Here is a 16,253-nt window from a genome sequence, read left to right on the forward strand (position 1 = left end):
CAGAGGAGCGGTATGCTTGTAAACTTTTTTTTTTTTCTTTTCCTAACTTTGTGTGCACATTGCAGCTATCCAATCAGGGCGCAGGAAACATTCACAATGTCCTGGCACAACGGCTTGTGTCATTGACTGCTGGAATCGCATGTCCCTCTCCATATAAAGAGCTGACATCGTGGTTTAGCACCATTTTGAGAATGTAACAGCGCAGAGAGGCTGCTCCCGATGCTGTAACTGTTTGATGATAGAGTCTAGCTAGTTAGCTAGGTGGTTGTCAGATAGTTAGCTAGTTTCCTGTGTGGCTGTGAAATTGACCTTCCAGCATTTTTTTGTGCCATTACTGACGTCCACAGACAAAAGCAGCAGAACACATTTCATACATGTGTGTTGTACACTGCTTTTATTGTGCTCCATGAACTAGTAGACCTTACTAAATCTTTTTTCAGTTGCTAAATATGATACAGCATGCCATATCCCACCTTGTCATTTAGTGGTGGTGACATTGTACTGTGATTTGAGCTGTTGGCCAGGAAATAATATTTTGGGCAGTTGCTATTTTATTTATTGATTACGCTTTGCTTATATAGCGCTATCTTATTCCGCAGGGCTTTACATATATTATCATCACTGTCTCTAGTGGGGCTCACAATCTAAACTCCCTATCAGTATATCTTTGATGTGTGGGAGGAAACCGGAGTACCCGGAGGAAACCCACGCAAACACAGTGATTCAGCATGCCATATCTCACCTTGTCATTTAGTGGCGGTGATATTCAACTGGCTGCATAGTTCATGCACATTAAAATGAAAAAAAAAATTCTGGTGCTAAATGTGACACAGCCCACCATATTCCCCATTGTAATTTTGTGGCAATTAAATTGTTCTGTGTACAGAGCTGTTGCACAGTGAAAAAAAAATATATATTTTTTACAAACATGATACAGCAGGCTAGATCCGAGTTTGAAATTGTTTGGAGCATATCTTCTAGGTTTTACAGACCTCCTTCACACTAAAAACAAATTTATACACTTACTTACGTGATACAGAAGGGGAGATCTCATTTTGAAATTGTTGGAAGCATATCTTTGTCATACAGGCCTCATCCACAAACAATTCTTTCTTCTGTAACTAACGCGATTCAGCACATCATATTTCACCTTCTCATTTTGTGCCGATGAAATTCAGCTGTGTGCAGAGGTAGTGCAGTGGAAAAAAAAAAAAATCGATTTTTTTTTTTTTTCTTTTTTATTGATAATACTGTACTCCTACCACACTATCTGAGCAACATGAGTGGGAAAAAGCGAGGTCATGGTGGAAGGGGGATTAAGCTTGGTGTTCAAGGTGTACCTGCGGTAGGTGTTAATGATTGTGAAAGCACAAGTGAACCAACAATGTCATGTCCTACACAAAGACAACTGACAACTTCTGTTACTGGACGAGCTACTCCACTACCTTTCTTTGGCAAATGCCCAGCAGTACGCCTTGTTGATGAGGCCCAGAAAGAGTATGTGCCCTAGTGGATGGCAAACACAGCTTCAAGTGACCTCTCCTCTTCCTCCACCTCAACATCACACCCAGTACAGTCCTCAGAAGTGGCACCCAAATTACCCTTGCTTCACCCCAAGTCCCAACTCTACAACCGTACAAATGACTGTATGGAACCACAGTGAGTCTGAAGAGCTGTTCACACATTCTATGCCACGGGCATCGGACGTGTACTCAAAAGCTTCACAGAGTCAAGAGAAGGAAATCATATGCACCGATGTCAGTGGGGGGGTGATCCCGATGAGACTCAGATATCTGAGGCTCACATGGATTTACAGTGCTGTCAGGGCAGGAAGAGGAGGAGGGTGACTCTCAGGGCAAGGAATGTGATAACACAGAGAATGATGATGAGGTGGTAGATCCCAGTTGGCATGAACACAGAGGCACACAGCTGAGTAGGTCATATAAGGAGGTGGAGGAAGATGAGAAGGTTATGTTGCGCCATACACTGCAGACACATAGTCATGCAGCCACTATAATGAGCAAGCACATGGAATACATGGTTTGATTGTGATGTTATAATATCATTGAGGGTCAACATATTAGATTAGTCAATACACAGAGCCAACAGGCACTTAGATAATATCATTCAGCATCATCAAAGCAGATTCATCAGTGCAGAGGACCAGTGGGCACTTATATCAAACTTATCAATATATTCTCATTTATCTCACTGGTCCATCTGTTCTCATATGTCATACTTGCCCATCAATACACCGCCAATCTAGGAAGTCCCTATGAGATACAGATTCACGGTGCACCACCCTGAAACACAAACAGTCTGTCTCTATGATGAGGAACATGTTTGTTCTTCGGTGTGGCCTGTGAGCAGGTCTTTCCTCAGTTTCTCTGGCTTTGAGCAGGAAGATTTGACTCTGTCTAAAGTCCCACCCTGGATCACGAGCATATCATTAACTGAAAACTTCTAACACTAATTACACAAGCAACACAAGATTGAATTCTTCACCTCAGGTATCATTTTAATCCGTTTAACACTGCCAACCTGACAGTGTCTGTAGTATACTTAGCAAAATCCTGCTGACAGGTTCGCTTTAAGTTTGTGTGTGTAATATGAGAAAATGTGAAAAATTTCATGGGGTACAAATGTTTTTGTCAAGGCCCTGTATGCACTGCTGCCTTATATATTGCCAAGGGGAAAAGAAAAAAGGTTCTTTAGGTTTCTCAAGCTACGCACAATTTTTTTTAATCTCACATTCATTCATTTCAATGGCCGAGTCTGGTCTACAAACTGGTCCAGAGTAGAAAGTGTATCATTATTATTATTTTTTTTAGTAAACAGGCATAACTAGATTGCTATGGGCCTCAGGGTAAGTTTTGGAACTGAGTGCCATACATGTCAATATAATTTCTGCTACCACTGATTGGATTTAAAGTCTCCTGTAATTGTGTTATTACATGGGATTCTTTATGCTGTAACTTATCAGCTCTTCTTCTAATACAGGTATCTACCATCCTGAATCCTTTCAGTGGAGACCTTCTGTATAAGAGAATTTTCCTGATTGACCCATCAAGGATGGATATGGACAGAGACAAGATGGGGGAAAGGATATTACAACTCACCCTAGAGATCCTCTTCCGGCTTACTGGAGAGGTGAGATATTCTGTGTGATTCTATGTGAATAACAAATGGACAGAACTGGAGAGGTGAGGACTCTGGAAATGTCTGTAGTGAGATTTATTAATGTGTCTCTCCATAACCAGGATTACACAGTAGTGAAGAAGACCTCTAGTGAGCGCTGTCAGGACCCTGTGTCTGAGGGATGGGGAAGACCCCTGAGCCCAATCATAAGGACTCCTCCTCACCCCCTGATACATGAGGACTTCAATGACCAGAAGATCCTAGAACTCACCTACAAGATGATTGAGCTGCTGACTGGAGAGGTGACACTGCTGGGAATGCTGGGACATTATACAGTAACTATGAAGGGATCGGGGGGATGACGGTATCATTGTATTTGTCAGGTTCCTATAAGGTGTCAAGATGTCAGCATCTATTTCTCTATGGAGGAGTGGGAGTATTTAGAAGGACATAAAAATCTGTACAAGGACGTCATGATGGAGGTTCCCCAGCCCCTCTCATCACCAGGTAATAGATGGGAGTAAATACACATGGCCTATAATTACGGTATCTGTATGTAAAGAATGAATTCAGTCCCTGTATGTGTTTCCTCCAGTTCTATCCAGTAGGAGGACAACGCCAGAGAGATGTTCTCGTCCTCTTCTTCCACAGGACTGTAAACAAGAAGATCTCAATGTTCCTCAGGATCATCAGGTAGATGGAGAGAAGGTGTCATGAGATATCCCCTATGATGTGTAGATGGCTGTGAACATCTTATACTCAGTCTTGTTTTATCCACCAGCATTACATATTTTATACTTGTATAATGAGAACAGTGGAGATGGCAGGATTAGAGCTGATCATAGATGTGATTTCTTCATCTGTCTTTGACTTTTACAATATTTGTTTCAGGGTGAAGATCTGACCCATAACAATACTACAGAGACGTATTTGAGGCGTGATGAGCAGTGTAAAGATGAGATTCTTTCAGATAACAGGGCAGGTGAGTATTAGCCTGTATATTATACTTATTCACTGGTTGGTATGAATATGTGTTTGATTCTATTGAATTTGTACTTGTTCTGCACCGCTATGTACACCAAATGAAAAGCAATGCCTTATTTTAGCTTTGAGAAATTACATTTTTGGGGGCATCTGTTTAATGTCTTGGTAAATTTTAATTCTGTGCTGGATAGGCATCCCTTCCAAGTTAATGACATTGGGAGCTTTGAAAAAGCAATGATTCCTTTTAACCGTCCAAAAATTATCCCTTTTTGTGAGTTTTTTGTTAGATGTACCATGTGCAGGGGAGAATTCCATCTCTGGGGCAGCACAGTATAAAGCACAATAGACAGGCAAAAGATTTCTGGCTGTTTAAGGGCATTAGCCACAGCAGTAGAACAGTATAATAGATAGGCATTTGTTAAATGCCCACAAGGGGATCCTACCCAAATGGGCAGCCCAATAATATCCAACGATATCAGGGACAGAAAGACCACCCTGCGTCCAGTGGGAGACAAGGACACAGAGACACGATGATGCTTACCATTCCAGATGAACTTCATTATAGATGCCTATAGTGACTTAAGTTCCCCCATGGGGATCTAAACTGAAAGCCTTAGGAAGAAAAGACATCTTAATAGAGGCTATACAACCTGTCAAGGAAAGTGAAAGGGGCATCTATTTATCTAGTAATTTCCTCAGGTCAACGAACAGCGACGGAAAATTGTAATTATAGAGGGTAGTATAAGAAGAGGACAGGTGAACCCTCAAATACTTGACAGCATCATTCTTCCATCTAAATTTAAAGTTTAATTTGAAAAGATCCAGAGCGTCCGAAGGAACATTTAAGGGCATGGCTTCTGTTTTGGTAGTATTTAATTTATATCCCGATAAGTTCCCGTATAATTTTAGCACCTCCATGAGGTTAGGTAGCATAGTATGAAGTTTAGTAAGGGACAAAAGAACATCATCCATGAACAATGAAATCTTATAGACTTTATTTCTAACCTCTACCCCTGAAATATCAAGATTTTGACTTTTCATGGCAGCTAGAGGCTCTATGCACATAATATGTAGTAAAGGCGAGAGAGGGCATCCCTGGCGTGTACCAGTTAAAATTTTTAAAAATGGAGAAAAGTGAAAAGGCAGTTTAATTGAGGCCCTGATAGCCATCATAAAGGACCCTGAGATACCAAATGCTCTCAGAGTCCCAAACAGGACAGGTCAATTTAATTGATCAAACGCCTTTTCTGCATCCAGGCTCAAGACAAGGGTCTGCACAATATTTCTATTAGAGACCTCTATTAAGTCAATTGCACATCTAGTATTGTCGCCTTCCTGACGGAAGGGAACAAAACCTACCTGATCCTTGTCAACAAGCCGGGGGAGCCAAGAATTAAGCCTGTTGGCTAGTATGCGAGTAAAAATTTTAAGGTCGGAATTTGATAAAGCTATTGGGCAATAGTTTGAACAATCCAAGGGATCTCTTCCAGACTTGGGGACAAGGGCCAGATAAGGGGTGCAAAAGCAAGTCTGGGATGGATGAACTCTCCATAAAAGAATTGAACATCTTTACCATGTAAGGGGAAAGCTCCTCCATAAAGGTATTATAATACTAATAAATCAGCCCACCTGGACCAGGAGATTTACCCAAGGGAAGGTCCTTCAAGAGATCAACGATCTCATCTTTAGATACTGGTTGATTAAGAAATGTTACTGCACTGGTAGATTTAGACCTGCAATAAGGTATCCATAGTTTCCCCATCCAAGGGAAGAGTATCCTTTAGGCTATATAATTTATGTTAAAAATCATAGAGCAATTTTGAAATTTCCGCCGGATTATAATGAATCGCACCATCCGCTCCCCTAAGAGTCTGGGGAATGGGGGTTGAGATTCTCTCCCTCAGTTGCCTAGCCAGTGTTGAGTGAGCGTTATTACCCCTTTCATGATATTTTTGTTTAGTATATAGGAGAAGTTTAGCAAATTTACATATAGAGATATCTTTTAGCCTATTTCTTTTTTTTAACTTCGTTTGTTGAAAACATACATAAGAACAAACACATTTCCTATATCCATAAACAGGCGTACACTTTGTTATTACACTGGTTTCCCAAATTAAAAGCAACAATGTATGAATTAGTAGTGTTCAAACCCATGTCTGGTCAAAGCGTCCAGCAGTGTTACACTGTGGTTATATATTTCACATACATCTAGCCACACATTCTAACTTGTTATCTCAGTATACATTTACTGGATCGCATATAACGTCGACCTCGAAACTTGGAGATCAAAACCCAATAACTATTTACATAACAATAACTAAAAATTAACATTACTGCTGGAAAAACCTACGCACCTTAAAATGTGGTTTGGGCACACCCCCCACATCAATATTCTTAGGCACTTGTTAAATGGTGACGGGTGTTGAGTTCCAGAAGTCCCATATTTTATAGAATTTCCCAGGACACCCTCTATTTTGATAGTCCGTGTTTTCATATGGAATCACTGAATTGACAAGTTTTACCCAGGATCTTAGTGTTGGGTGTGAATTACCCATCCATCTCAGAGCAATTAATTTCCTGGCCAAAAATAATGTCTCTCTGAGAAATATTTTAATGGTACCAATTATCTTCTTCCATAACCCCAAACAGGCACACCAAGGGATCCAGAGGAATTGGTATTGCTATTAGGGATGACAAGAAGGTGATAACCTCCTGCCAGAATGTATGTATTACTGGATACCTCCACATCATGTGTATGAAGTCGGCCTCCAACTCATGACACCTCGGGCACTCCGAGGTCTGAGACCGACCCATTTTTGCTAAATTAGCTGGTGTAAGATATGCTTGATGGATTATATATATAATTGGGTCATATTGTTGTTAGCTGATGGGGAAATCTTGATTGAGGACTCCAACATCTCCTCCCAGTCCTCCTCCTGAATGTTAGGGATCAAGAGCTGCCATTTTCCCTTAACCGCCAAAGGAGTTGAGTCCATGTTTGCTGACAGTAGATAGGTGTATAGCGTGGAGATAAGACCTTGTGTTTACTGTGATTTAAGTATGCTGATCAGTGGGAGAGATGATATCTGCATGCCTGTATCTATGTGGTATTGGATCGCTGACCTAAGTTGGAGGTACCTGAAGAATTGAGCTCTTGGGACTGCGTACCGAGTCTGTATCTGTTCAAAAGACATTAGAATTCTGCTGATAAGCTTAAGGAAAGTTAACATTCTAGGAACGTTTGGTTTATCTGTCCAGAAATCCCAATAAACAGTTCATGCCCACCGCTTGTGCCAAGTGATTCTCTGAGTTAGGCAGAGGAGTATCTGGCATCCACAAGTCAATTGACCTAAGCTGTCCCGCTAGGTAGTATAAAAAGAAGTCTGGTAGCGCCGCACCGGCTTTGCTTTTTGGGCCTTTGTAGTGTAGACAGTTTAAGTTTAGGCCTAGAGATTCCCCAGATAAATCCAGTGATTAATGAGCTAAGAGTTGAAAGGAAGGACTTGGGTATGGGTACCCCACTGTGTTGAACTATATAGCTAAATTTAGGGAGTAGAATCATTTTAACTAGATTTATGCTTCCAGTAACTGAAAGTGGTAATTTGCTCCATTGTGTGAATTTAAGTTTAGTGTGGTCAACCAGGGGGAGATGTTAGATGGGAACTCATTTCTGCTATCTTTCTGTATAATAATGCCCAGGTATTTAGACACAGTAGGGAGCGGGGATAGCCGCTACAAATGGACCCCTGATGAATGTTGGACAGGCATTAGTGCTGATTTATCCCAATTTTTGTAGAGTCCGGAATATTTGCTAAATGTGTCTATAGTGGATATGACCTGTGGTAAAGTTTCTTCAACCTTGACCATAAATATTACCATATCATCCACGTATAGTCCAACAGTAACGGTTCGGTCTGCTATGGTAGTGCCCATAATTGTTGTTGTGGAAGCGTATTCTTATTGCTAAAGCTTCTATGGCTAAACAAAATGGAGCAGGGGATAGAGGGCAGCCCTGCCTCGTCCCCCTTTCAAGGAGAAAGGGACCGGATGAAATGTTATTGATTGTTAATTGAGCTGTAGGGGCTGTATACAACATGTGGACCCATTTGGTGAACTTAGGACCAAATGCGAATTTCTGGAGGCATGCGGACAAGAAAGGCCACTGTACAGAGTCAAAAGCCTTATCTGCATCAAGTGAAGCCAGGGCCCACTCATTATCTTGTATCTGTGAGCTATATTGTACAATGGTCTGCACCCTTCTGATATTAAATGTGGAACTTTTCCCTGGCATGAATCCACTCTGATCTGGATGTATAATTTCGAGAATGACTCTATTAAGTCTAGTGGCTAGGATTTTTGTAAATATCTTACAATCTACATTTACTAACAAGATTGGACGGTATAATCCATATTCTAGCTGGTCTTTTCCTTCTTTTTTAAGAACTATTATGTCTGCCTCATAAAAGGAGTTTGGTAAGCATTGCTTGGTCTGCTTGAAGACATCAAATAAAAGGGGGGCTAGAGTATCTTGGTATTTGCTGTATAACTCAATGGGAAAACCATCTGGGCCTGGTGCCTTTCCTTTAACAGCAGTAATTATTTCATCCAATGTAAAATCTGCCTCCAGCATGTATTGCTGAAAATGGGTCGGTTCTGGGAATCGTAAGTCTGACAGGTATGAGCGGCAGTGTGCGGTGTTATAGTTGCTTTTAAACTGATATAGTGATTTATAGTAATCATGAAATTGAATGAGCATGTCCTCAGCGGAGGTGGCTATAGAGCCGTCTGGCCTCCTAATTTAAAGTATGGTGTTAGATGCATTATGTTGATGGGCCATGTAAGCCAATAACGTCCTAGATTGGTTGCCCAATTCAGAGTAGGATTGCCTTGTGAAGAATAATTTCTGTTTGGATTTAGCTTCTAGGTGTTGTGTATACAATCTATGAGAGCAGAGCCATTCTGATCTATTGCCACTCGAGGGCAATATATTTCTTTTCAGATTCTTTTAATTTTACCTCTATTTCTGCATCTTCCCTGGATGTGACTCTCTTAGCGTATGAGATTGTAGATGAGAGACAGCCCCTTAGATATGCTTTTAATTTGTCCCAGAATACGTTGACATTGCATGGTTCAGTATGTGTTGATATAATACAGTCTAGTTGTGCAATTGTTCTGTCATACGGCCCAATTAATTTAAGCTAGAATGAATTTAATTTCCATAATGGTGTGCGAGTGATATTGCAAAACTAAAGAGATAACACCACCGGGCTGTGATCTGGCACTCCTCTACCTCCATGTTCTACTTTATATACCAATAACGCCAAATTATTAGAGCCAAATATATAGTCCAGACGCGACAAGGTGCGCCTGGAAGAGGAGTTACAGGTGTATTCTCTTGTGCTCGGGTGTCTCAATCTCCACAGATCTATCCAATCATTCCCTTCCATATACTGTATGTAGCCATGTTGGTGGGAGAAAGTGTGGTTAAAGTGTCGCCACTATCTAGTCGTAGTCTATCTAGGGTGTCATCCATTATGAGGCTAAAATCGCCCAAGCATAGAATATATGCCTCCGGGTAGTTCAACGCAAAGCTCACAGTTTTTTTTTATAATGCTTATATTGGCTGGTGGTGGATTATATACACAGAGAATAACATAATTTTTAGAATTAATACTCGCGTGGACAAATACAAAGCGTTCCTCTGTATCTCTATGGGAGGCCTTAACGTCCAATCTTACTGACTTACTTTATGTATAAGAAGAGATACTCCTTTTGAATAGCTCGTGTGGAAGGAGTGTAACGACTATTGCACCCATGGATTATGGTTCCATTTGGCTTTATCTCTAGTGAGGTGAGTCTCTACCAGGGCTATTATATGATGGTGGTATTTCTTTACCTGCGAGAAAACTGATTCTTTTTCGTTGAGATTTTAGGCCCCTTACATTCCATGCCATACATACTAGCTCAGAACCCATTACCTTTCTGGACAGTAGGATTATCAGGAGAGTTTACGAATACCATTCTATAACTTTTTACCAGTCGTATGGGTTTCGGTACATTCTTGTGAGATTCCATATTTATCCACATTGCAGAGTTTGTGTAATCTGGAGGGGGTTCCTACTAAAGTACAAAGCATTAGTGCATAATAGTCGGCGAATACAGCAGTCGTTCCAGCAGCTATCAACCAATAAACAAGAGTCATTGCAACAAAACCAAGAACAAGAAAAGCACACAGTCAACACAAATAACCATTCTTGGTGTGCAGCATTTTGTACTTGGGGGATACCTTCACGATCACAGTGTCTGGTATAGTTGGATCTCTTGTCTTATAAGTGGAGTTCCTAATGCTCGATTAATGGAAACAGAGTCTTACAAGCTCCAGTAATGCTCGCTCTGGAAAAGTGACAGCGGATTTAAGGAGTTCATTTCTTATTAGGTCCAGGGTGTTGTTGAAGCCATTCTGACGCTTCTTCAGGAGTTGAAAAGAATGTTCCTTAGAGCTCAGACCCAAGATTGCCGCTGACACATCCAGAGCTGTATTCTGTGTGGTTGATTTGCTGTTCCCTGCCCAACTGAGGCTGAAGCAAAACAGCCCCTCTGGAGCCAGGCTAAATCCACCCCAGGATGATGAAGCTTACAGGCTTACCAGAACCTCAGGTGTCAGGTATGATGCAGGATAATGTACGGATGGCTGGAGCTCCTCTCAGATGCAACCCTCTCAGTGCTTACATAGCCACACACCCCCTTTTAGCCTATTTCTAATCCTCACCACTTTCCTCAAAGTCCCCAGAGAGATGAATCGACCAATTAACTTTCTAGTTTTTTAAGTTGAGAGACTAGTCCATTGTATTCAGATTTAGCATTCTTTTTCAGTCTAGAGCACTCTTTTATACAATACCCCCTCATCACTGCCTTGTGAGCCTCCCACAAAACCGAGGGAGAAGAAACAAACATCTTAGAGGTTACCGGATCTCTTTGAGACAAAATGGCTCCTGCACCAATCTCAGAAGCATCTATCTCCACCTCAAATGGGAGTGAAACATCAGGTTGCCGTAGAACCGGAGCAGAAATGAATCTCCGCTTAAGCTTCTGAAATGCAGAGACTGCCTCTGGAGACCAATTCACCACATCATCGCCCTTTTTGGTCAAATCCGTCAGTGGTTTAACAATACCAGAAAAAAGATTGGAAGACGGAAGTGGCATTGGTGAGCACAAAAGGCATCACCAGGTACTCAAAATGTCTCTCCGGAGTATTAAACGCTGTCTTCCATTCATCCCTGTGCTTGATGCGAATAAGGTTATACGCCCCCCTGAGGTCAAGTTTGGTAAACCAACAAGCACTTTTAACTCTGGAAAATAAATCAGAAATCAGGGGTAACGGGTACTGATATTTAACAGTGATTTTGTTAAGGGAGCGATAGTCAATACATGGCCTTAATTGTGCTCGGCGCACCGTGAAAAGGACGCATGCGCCACCAAACGCATACTGCGCACAGCCTGCTCCCCCAGTGATAAAGATAGGGGACGCAGGACGCATGCAGCGTCATGCGCCGGTAGGCGGAGCTACCGGCGGAGGCGTGGCATGGGGAGGGGCTTAGCGGCGGCTGTGCACAGGCCGTCGCTGCGCTCAAAAGCGCAAATGTGAAACTAGCCTAATAAAGTGCAAGTGACAAAATCATCGAAGGGGTAAACAGAAATATTGAACTGTGCTGGGGTTTGTCTCTGGTAACTCTTATGAAAAAGGGTGTACTTAGTAAAAATGATAAATAATGCCATTGGACTTCACATGAGAGTCCAGAGACAACAGAATACAGCATGAGGTCAGGTAAGTATCTGTAAAAAGAATCCTAGACAAATATCCCTTAAGGGGATACACTGGAGCCTCCTGGACCCTGGGTGTTTTATATTTTGGTGCTGGTCAGAATGTAAGAAGTACATAGCTAGGATTTAGCAATATATTTTTCTCCAATTGTATGATATGGTATGAGTCCTAAAAGCAAATGTTTCACTTGTCCTCCTTTTATTTCTCTTTGTTTCTTAACTTTGCTAATGAAAATATATACAAAAATGCACGTACTACTCCAACCTTACACCTGCTCTAAAGTCATGGCTTGTATGTTCTCCCCGTGTTTGCGTGGGTTTCCTCCGGGTTCTCCGGTTTCCTCCCACATTCTAAAGACATACTAATAGGGAATTTAGATTGTGAGCCCCGTCGGGGACAGTGATGATAATGTGTGTGCAAACTGTAAAGCGCTGCGGAATATGTTAGCGCTATATAAAAATAAAGATTATTAAAAAATAAAGATTATTATTCTTTGTACATAACCATCCTGTTCCTCCCCTTTGCCTTTTTCTATGTTATAGTTTATGTCGATGTCTTGAAGTATATGAGACAGGCACCACCTGATAGCACTTACAGGTCTCTTTATGATTCTCCACTGAACATTTCATTAGAAACGTTTGGTGGCAAGCAGAGTAAAACATAAAGCTATAAAAGTAGAAAATCTAAAAATTTTACAACCTCTTGGATTTATATCATAACCTATTAGTCCTTGCATTGAAGTCTACAGTATTATACAGACCAGTCTTCGTCAGCTAGTAATTGAATTTTAATTCAATGTGTTTCCAAAGGCAGCATTTATGGAGAAATCAATATTTTTTTTTCTTGGCAGATGACTGTGCGTCTGAGGGACATCTGACAGTTACTGATTTTGAAGCAGCTGATTATGGTATCACACCATATATATATGAAGAGCATGACATTATTCCAGATAAACCGCCAGCCCTTCCCAACAAAAATCTATCATCTATTCCTTATCAACAGGTCCAATCCTCTGATTTATTACAGAGTGATAAGCAAAATAAAAACAACAAAAGGGATGCTGAACATCAAAAAGTTCATATGGAGAAAAAGCCACTTTCATGTTCAGAATGTGGGAAATGTTTTACAAAGAAAACACATCTTACTGCACATCAGAGAATTCACACAGGGGAGAAGCCATTTTCATGTGCAGAATGTGGGAAATATTTTACCCAAAAATCAAATCTAAATACACATAAGAGCATTCACACAGAGGAGAAGCCATTTTCATGTTCAGAATGTGAGAAATGTTTTACTTCCGAAAGTATTCTCAATAAACATAAAATCACTCACACAGGGGGGAAACCATTTTCATGTTCAGAATGTGAGAAATGTTTTACCAAGAAATCAAGTCTTACTGTACATCAGAGAATTCACACAGGGGAGAAGCCATTTTCATGTCAAGAATGTGGGAAATGTTTTAACAATAAAACAGATTTTTCTGTACATCAGAGAACTCACACAGGGGATAAACCATTTTCATGTCAAGAATGTGGGAAATGTTTTACTTCCAAAGGTATTCTCATTATACATAAAAGAACTCACACAGGGGAGAAGCCATTTTCATGTTCAGAATGTGAGAAATGTTTTACCCAAAAATCAAGTCTCACTGTACATGAACGAATTCACACTGGGGAGAAGCCATTTTCATGTCAAGAATGTGGGAAATATTTTTCTTCCAAAGGGGATCTCACTAAACATAAAAGCACTCACACAGAGGAGAAGCCATTTTCATGTTCAGAATGTGGGAAATGTTTTTCTTCCAAAGGGGATCTCACTAAACATAAAAGAACTCACACAGATGAGAAGCCATTTTCATGTACAGAATGTGGCAAATCATTTTCTCAGAAAACACATTGTATTGTACATCAGAGAATTCACACAGGGGAAAAGCCATTTTTATGTCAAGAATGTGGAAAATGTTTTATTTCCAAAGGACATCTCGTTAGGCATAAGAGAACTCACACAAGGGAGATGCCATTTTCATGTTCAGAATGTGGGATAGGTTGTACTAGCAAATCAAATCTTGCTGTACATCAGAGAATTCACACAGGGGAGAAACCATTTTCATGTGCAGAATGTGGGAAATGTTTTGCCCAGAAATCAAATCTTGTTACACATAAGAAAATTCACAAAGGGGAGAAGCCATTTTCATGTCAAGAATGTGGGAAATGTTTTACTTCCAAAGGATATCTCATTAAACATAAGAGAACTCACACAGGGTAGAAGACATTTTCTTGTCCAGAATGTGGGAATTGTTGTTCTCATGAATCCATTCTTTTTATGAATCAAAGAATACACACAGAAGAGAAGCCATTTTCATATTGAGAATTGGTAAATGTTTCACAGAGAAATATTTTTTTTACACATCAAAGAAATTATACAGAGAAATAGGCATTTCATATTTTCTTTCATAAGTTGTTTTGTTGATGAATTACCATATTTTGCGGATTATAAGACGCACCCCAAATTTTGAGGTGAAAAATAGGAAAAAAAACTTTTTAATAAAATACTGGTGCTTCTTACAATCAAGGTGTCTTATAACTTACCTGGGGTTGGCTTCTGTGAAGTGGGGTCCCACGGTCACTGCTGGCGGAGGCAGGAGTAGGGCAATGCTACGGACAACAGACTGGGAGAAAGGGGTGTTCGGATGTGTGATGCTGCGGGTGTTTGGTGGTGCAGGGGCTCCACCGACATTTTGTGAAAGCCCGGCGTCCCGGCACTTTCATGGTTTACTATGTGGTGGACTCCTGGAAAATGGCTGCCGGGTGGCGGCGTATGCGCAGATGGAGATCTTGGCGCTGAGTTATCATCTCTCAAGATCCTGGTGCCGAGATCTCTATCTGCGCATGCACCTCTCCCGGCAGCTATTTTCTCAGAGTCCACCGCATAGTAAATCATAAAAGTGCAGGGGCTCTGGGCTTTCACAAAATGTCGGTTGAGCCCCCCGCACCACCAAGCACCCGCAGCGTCGCGCATCCGAACTCCCCCTTTTCCCAGCCTGTGGCCTGCAGCAACATTCCACTTTTGCCTCCTCCAGCAGCGACCCTGGGACCCAAGAAAACTTGCAGTTAAAGTTAAGTCACATGTCCTCTCTTCTCCTGTACCAGTCGGTGACTTATTTTGTTCAAGATTATTGTACTTGTTTTTTTACTATGTATAATGTATACCTTTTCACATGTAAAGCGATAAGGAATAAATTGCGCTACAATAAAGAATAATAGGGAAAGCAATTTTGAACGCTAAATGATAATGATCTATAGTTTGTATTGTCTATACCTTAACCCCTTACTGACATCGGGCGTAATAGTACGCCAATGTCAGTATCCCTCCCTTTCATGTGGGCTCCGGCGGTGAGCCCACATCTTCCCTTGGGAAGATCTCGCGATCTACCCGGGGCTATTAACTATTAAAATGCAGCTGTCAAATGCTGACAGCGGCATTTAAATGGCACTTCGCAATCACGCCGGAAATGCTCGCATCGGTGACCCGCATAACATGATCGCGGGTCACTGGTGTGTCGGCATGACAACCGGAGATCTCCTTGAGACCTCTATGGTTGTCAGTGCCGAATTTCTATGAGCGTCACCCAGTGGTTGGCGCTCGTAGCAAGTCAGTAATTCAGCTACATAGAGGCGATCTGAGCATCACCTCTGTAGCTGAGCCAATCAACTTTTGGCAGCTTCTAGTCTCCTATGGAGACTATTGAAGCATGCCAAAAGTAAAAAAAAAAATTTTAAAAATATGAAAAAAATGAAAGTTCAAATCACCCACTTTTAGCCCCATTCAAAATAAAACAAAAATAAAATCAAACATACACATATTTGGTATCGCCGCATTCACAATCGCCCGATCTATCAATAAAAAAAAGATTAACCTGATCGCTAAATGGTGTAGCGAGAAAAAAATTCAAAACGCCAGAATTACGTTTCTTTTTTCAGTAAATCTTGCTCTTATGTGCCTCTAATGACATCTGTAATCTTATTTTAGCAGTCATCACCTTTTATCAGGCTTTTCCTCTTTGCTGACTGCATCTCTTAGGCACACATCGATAACTTCCTTTTCCCCAAATTCCTGTGTTCTATTACTACCAGTTCCATCATTGCAGTGGAATGTAAGCCAGCATGTATGACACCCACTAAAAACACCACCCACAGCCCTTCGTCCTCTGCAGCTTCCTATTACCAGTGATACAGACCAAGCACCCACTGCTGATGACGAGAGATCACATCAATGTCGCCAGCACCAAGCGCTGCACAGCCATGATAGT

At 41.2% G+C, this 16,253-nt stretch overlaps 1 protein-coding gene across 1 annotated transcript in view; it reads left to right on the top strand.

The window, feature by feature from the left end:
• LOC141055951 (uncharacterized) overlaps positions 1 to 14,511 on the top strand; it is a 192,458-nt gene extending 177,947 nt beyond the window's left edge. The window contains 6 exon segments of the mRNA XM_073552648.1: positions 3,001 to 3,150; positions 3,261 to 3,440; positions 3,522 to 3,645; positions 3,734 to 3,831; positions 4,030 to 4,120; positions 12,795 to 14,511. Coding sequence (XP_073408749.1) covers positions 3,001 to 3,150; positions 3,261 to 3,440; positions 3,522 to 3,645; positions 3,734 to 3,831; positions 4,030 to 4,120; positions 12,795 to 14,209 — 2,058 coding nt within the window. The 3' untranslated portion in view covers positions 14,210 to 14,511.
• Positions 14,512 to 16,253: the final 1,742 nt, after the last annotated feature.

This window comes from Dendrobates tinctorius, unplaced genomic scaffold (genome assembly GCF_039654945.1).
Source record: "Dendrobates tinctorius isolate UK_male_01 unplaced genomic scaffold, ASM3965494v1 ptg000192l, whole genome shotgun sequence".
NCBI lineage: Eukaryota > Metazoa > Chordata > Amphibia > Anura > Dendrobatidae > Dendrobates > Dendrobates tinctorius.